This window comes from Glycine max, chromosome 7 (genome assembly GCF_000004515.6).
Source record: "Glycine max cultivar Williams 82 chromosome 7, Glycine_max_v4.0, whole genome shotgun sequence".
Classification (NCBI taxonomy): Eukaryota; Viridiplantae; Streptophyta; class Magnoliopsida; order Fabales; family Fabaceae; genus Glycine; species Glycine max.
The window spans coordinates 30,232,222-30,235,441 of NC_038243.2; the positions used below are offsets into that span (position 1 = coordinate 30,232,222).

The 3,220-nt window shown below is 37.3% G+C and overlaps 1 protein-coding gene across 1 annotated transcript; it reads right to left on the reverse strand.

Moving 5' to 3' along the window:
• Window positions 1-1,130: 1,130 nt before the first annotated feature.
• LOC102665639 (serine carboxypeptidase-like 48) lies at window positions 1,131-2,462 on the reverse strand. Its single transcript, XM_006584295.1, has 4 exons — window positions 2,433-2,462; window positions 2,174-2,341; window positions 1,539-1,607; window positions 1,131-1,253 (listed from the first exon to the last, which is right to left on the reverse strand). Exons 1-4 carry the CDS (start codon window positions 2,460-2,462, stop codon window positions 1,131-1,133), a joined length of 390 nt encoding a protein of 129 aa, XP_006584358.1.
• Between the last annotated feature and the right edge of the window lie 758 nt (window positions 2,463-3,220).

Genomic DNA, 3,220 nt, shown 5'->3' on the forward strand with positions numbered 1-3,220 from the left:
GGTATACAGTTTTTGTTTGGATATAGATTAAAGATAAGTTCTAGCAAATCAAGGTCACGGTGATAAGTTTTTATGACCTAAGTACTTTTCTATTTTTTGGTCTTTAGGATCTAATTAAATGCTTTGATGCATAAATTTTTAGAGTAAGAAGTGGTTTTGAACTTTTGGGTTTTTGAGAAAAAGGTTTTTCATATTTGTTCAACCAGAAATAGGTTCTATAGTTTTCAGAACTTCGTTATAAGACTGGAGAAGAAACTGTGTTTGTTAACATGGAGTGGCCCTCTGAAACAATGCATTGTGCACAATTATCCTTGTATTTTCTCATATATGAAATTGGAGACCCGTGAAGGTGTCTCGCCAATGGGAGAGGCAAGACCCTATGTGTGGCTGTCTCGCCAATGGAGAAAGCGGCTCCCTCCACGTATCGCTAGTGCCACTGGCGGCACCCTCCAGCCAGTGCACTGTATCGCTGTTGGCAATGGCGGCTTATGCTTTCTTGCCATTACCTTTGGCGGGTTCCATGCAAAAAGTGACCCCCTGCGTAAATATTTACAAAACAAACCCCTTTGCGTAAATAGTTTTTAAATGTGACCCCTTTGCGTAAATTGGCCAAAAAAAAAGAGACAAAACGTCGAATGGCTAAAAGCCTTATTTATGTATGCAGAAAGTCTATACTTAACACACTCAATTGGAAGCTAAATCCTCACAAGCTTCGAAACCTTTTTACTACACCACACCTGCTACCCACTTTCTTTGTTATTGGTTCAAAAAAGCCTAAACATTCCTTTTCTTATTCTTACTCTGCTTCATTCTATGGCTGCTCTTTAATATGTTCTAAAACCGTCGACCCTTGTTTTTACTTATTCATCAACGGAGGATAGAGCTTTTCTTTTTTTGCTTTCCTATGATATGGATTTGGTTGATTCTCCTATGGTATCGACTGCCTTTGTTCAACTGAGACTTCAGCGTCCGTGGATTCTCTAGTAGCTGCTCTAGTGTCTGCTTCATCGGGTGCTGAATCAGATGCTTTATCTGCATGGTTTGAAACTCTTTGAAAAAGAAACTGCTTTGCCTAGGAATTCTAGGTTGAAAGCCCTCTTTGACCAAAACCAAGAACATAAGTCTTGATCCTAGGCTTTTGAATCAATCAAAAGATCCTGAGCTGAGTAAGGATACAACACATCAGTATAAGCTTCTACAACATCAGCCAGGGCAAAGGCACTTTCCAAACCTGAATCTACAGAAGATAGAACCTAAATAAGAAGCCAAGCAGGCCTTTTGGTAGAAAAAAGGTATGTAGGGGTTCTGGGTCTATTATAACAAAAAAGGGGGAGAACGGATTTTGGGATGTGTCTATCCCACAACCTGGTGAAATGTAAGACCACCTACATAACCTAGCCCAAAAGAGTGTAAGCGAGGGATTAAAAACCTAGTTGATCACTTATAAAGTCAAGTAGAAAATATTATTCTATTTTGATTCCCAACATGCAAAAGTACAAAACCAATTAACATAGAAATTAGAGTGAGTTGGATGGAACCTGATGATCTTCGAGGTAGAAGGGAGCTAGAGTGGAAGCTGGCGTGGGAATAGTAGGAGCTCCAGCTCGCTGAATAAGCCACCATAATGTAGGAAAAAGAATAATCAATAGGAGAAGGATGTGTCTCAGGTGTGGAGACCTGTTTCGAAGGTGAACCAACAAAGTAACATGCAACCGAGCATGAAGCAACAAGTGTTGTAGATTTGGTGGAACTTCTTCTCGGAGATGTTTGGTTAAGTGAGGTGGCCCAACAAGCCGAACTAGGAAGAATGAGTCTAGCGATCAGGAAGCATAGATAGCACAGGCAGAGATGGTACTTAACCCGTCCCAGTGGGTTGGTCTACATATATAATATTTGATGCATACAAAATGAGAAAACACCGTATTGATGCAAACAAGAAAACAAGCAGTGTATCAACTTTATTCTTTGAGCTAGTTAAAATCTATAGTATAAGAGTAGACATGAATATACTTAATATCAGTTTGTTTGTGTTTTTTCCTAGTAGACACTTTGCATGGAATGAGCAGAGCGAAGCACAAAAAAATTGATAGGATTTGACATATGATTGTTATATGTGACTATGTGAGTCAGAAGTAAAGTGAGAAAAGGACAACGAGAATTAATAGCTACGTACCTTGTCCCAGCCATAGTCATTCCACTCAAGAGACAAGTTCTTGGTAAGCTGAAAAGGACCATTTGAACAAAACAAACCTAGTTCATTGCTGCATCTTGGTCCTCTAGTCAGCGATATGACAACACAATCATTCTTACTGCTTTGAGATTCAAAGAAGAAGTAGAACATCTTGCAGATGATAAAGGGAAAAAAAGTTTATTCAATTCAAAGCAGGACCACATATTACTTATCTCCTAATAAATTATTTACTAAAACATACCGTGTGGTGCTCCCCAAGTCCTCCATACATCTGTAGCAGACAAGCATGAAATTTAGAAAAAAGCAAATAAACAACCTGAAATACTAATATTTAATAGGTATCATGTATAAAAAAGTAAAAGGGATAAATCATGGATGAGAATGCAAAGATGAAACATATATGATTCATGGTTGCAAATTTTAGTTCGGCAATATTATCACATCACATTTGGTACAAATCAAGTTCATTTTTTTTTATCAAGGGAAAAATAATGCACCCTAATATAAAAAAAGAACGACTGTGAAAAAAATGAAGTGAAAACAAAAAATCATGATATAATGCAAGAATTCCATATATTACACTCTTTTAAAAGATAATCTATGCATCATATTCCTCATACTCAAATTAAGGTCATGATTGTTGGATCAAGTGGCCTCAGAATAAGTAAGAAGGGGGAGTTGAATTAATTATTAATGTGTCTTGACTAATTAAAAATTTATCCTTCTTAATATTACTAGATTCAATTAGGCTTTACTACTAAGTTATGAGAAAGTAAAGAACAGAAACAATAACTTAGACAAAAAGTAAAGCGAAAATAAAAAGTACACAGCGGAAATTAAAGAGTGTAGGGAAAAAGAAGACAAACACAAGATTTATACTGGTTTGGCCACAACCCGTGCCTACGTCCAGTCCCCAAGCAACCAAATGGTTCTTAAGATTTCTTTCAACCTTGTAAAATCCTTTACAAGCCAAAGATCCACAAGGGATGTACCCTCCCTTGTTCTCTTTGAACAACCAAGTGGATGTAC

Excerpts from the sequence above, each read along its gene's own strand:
- LOC102665639 (XM_006584295.1), bottom strand. The coding sequence starts at position 2,462 with ATGTATGGAGGACTTGGGGAGCACCACACG. Across the intron at positions 2,342-2,432 it reads GACTTGGGGAGCACCACACG|ATGTTCTACTTCTTCTTTGA; the intron begins GTATGTTTTAGT and ends ATCATCTGCAAG. Across the intron at positions 1,608-2,173 it reads ATGACTATGGCTGGGACAAG|CGAGCTGGAGCTCCTACTAT; the intron begins GTACGTAGCTAT and ends TGGCTTATTCAG.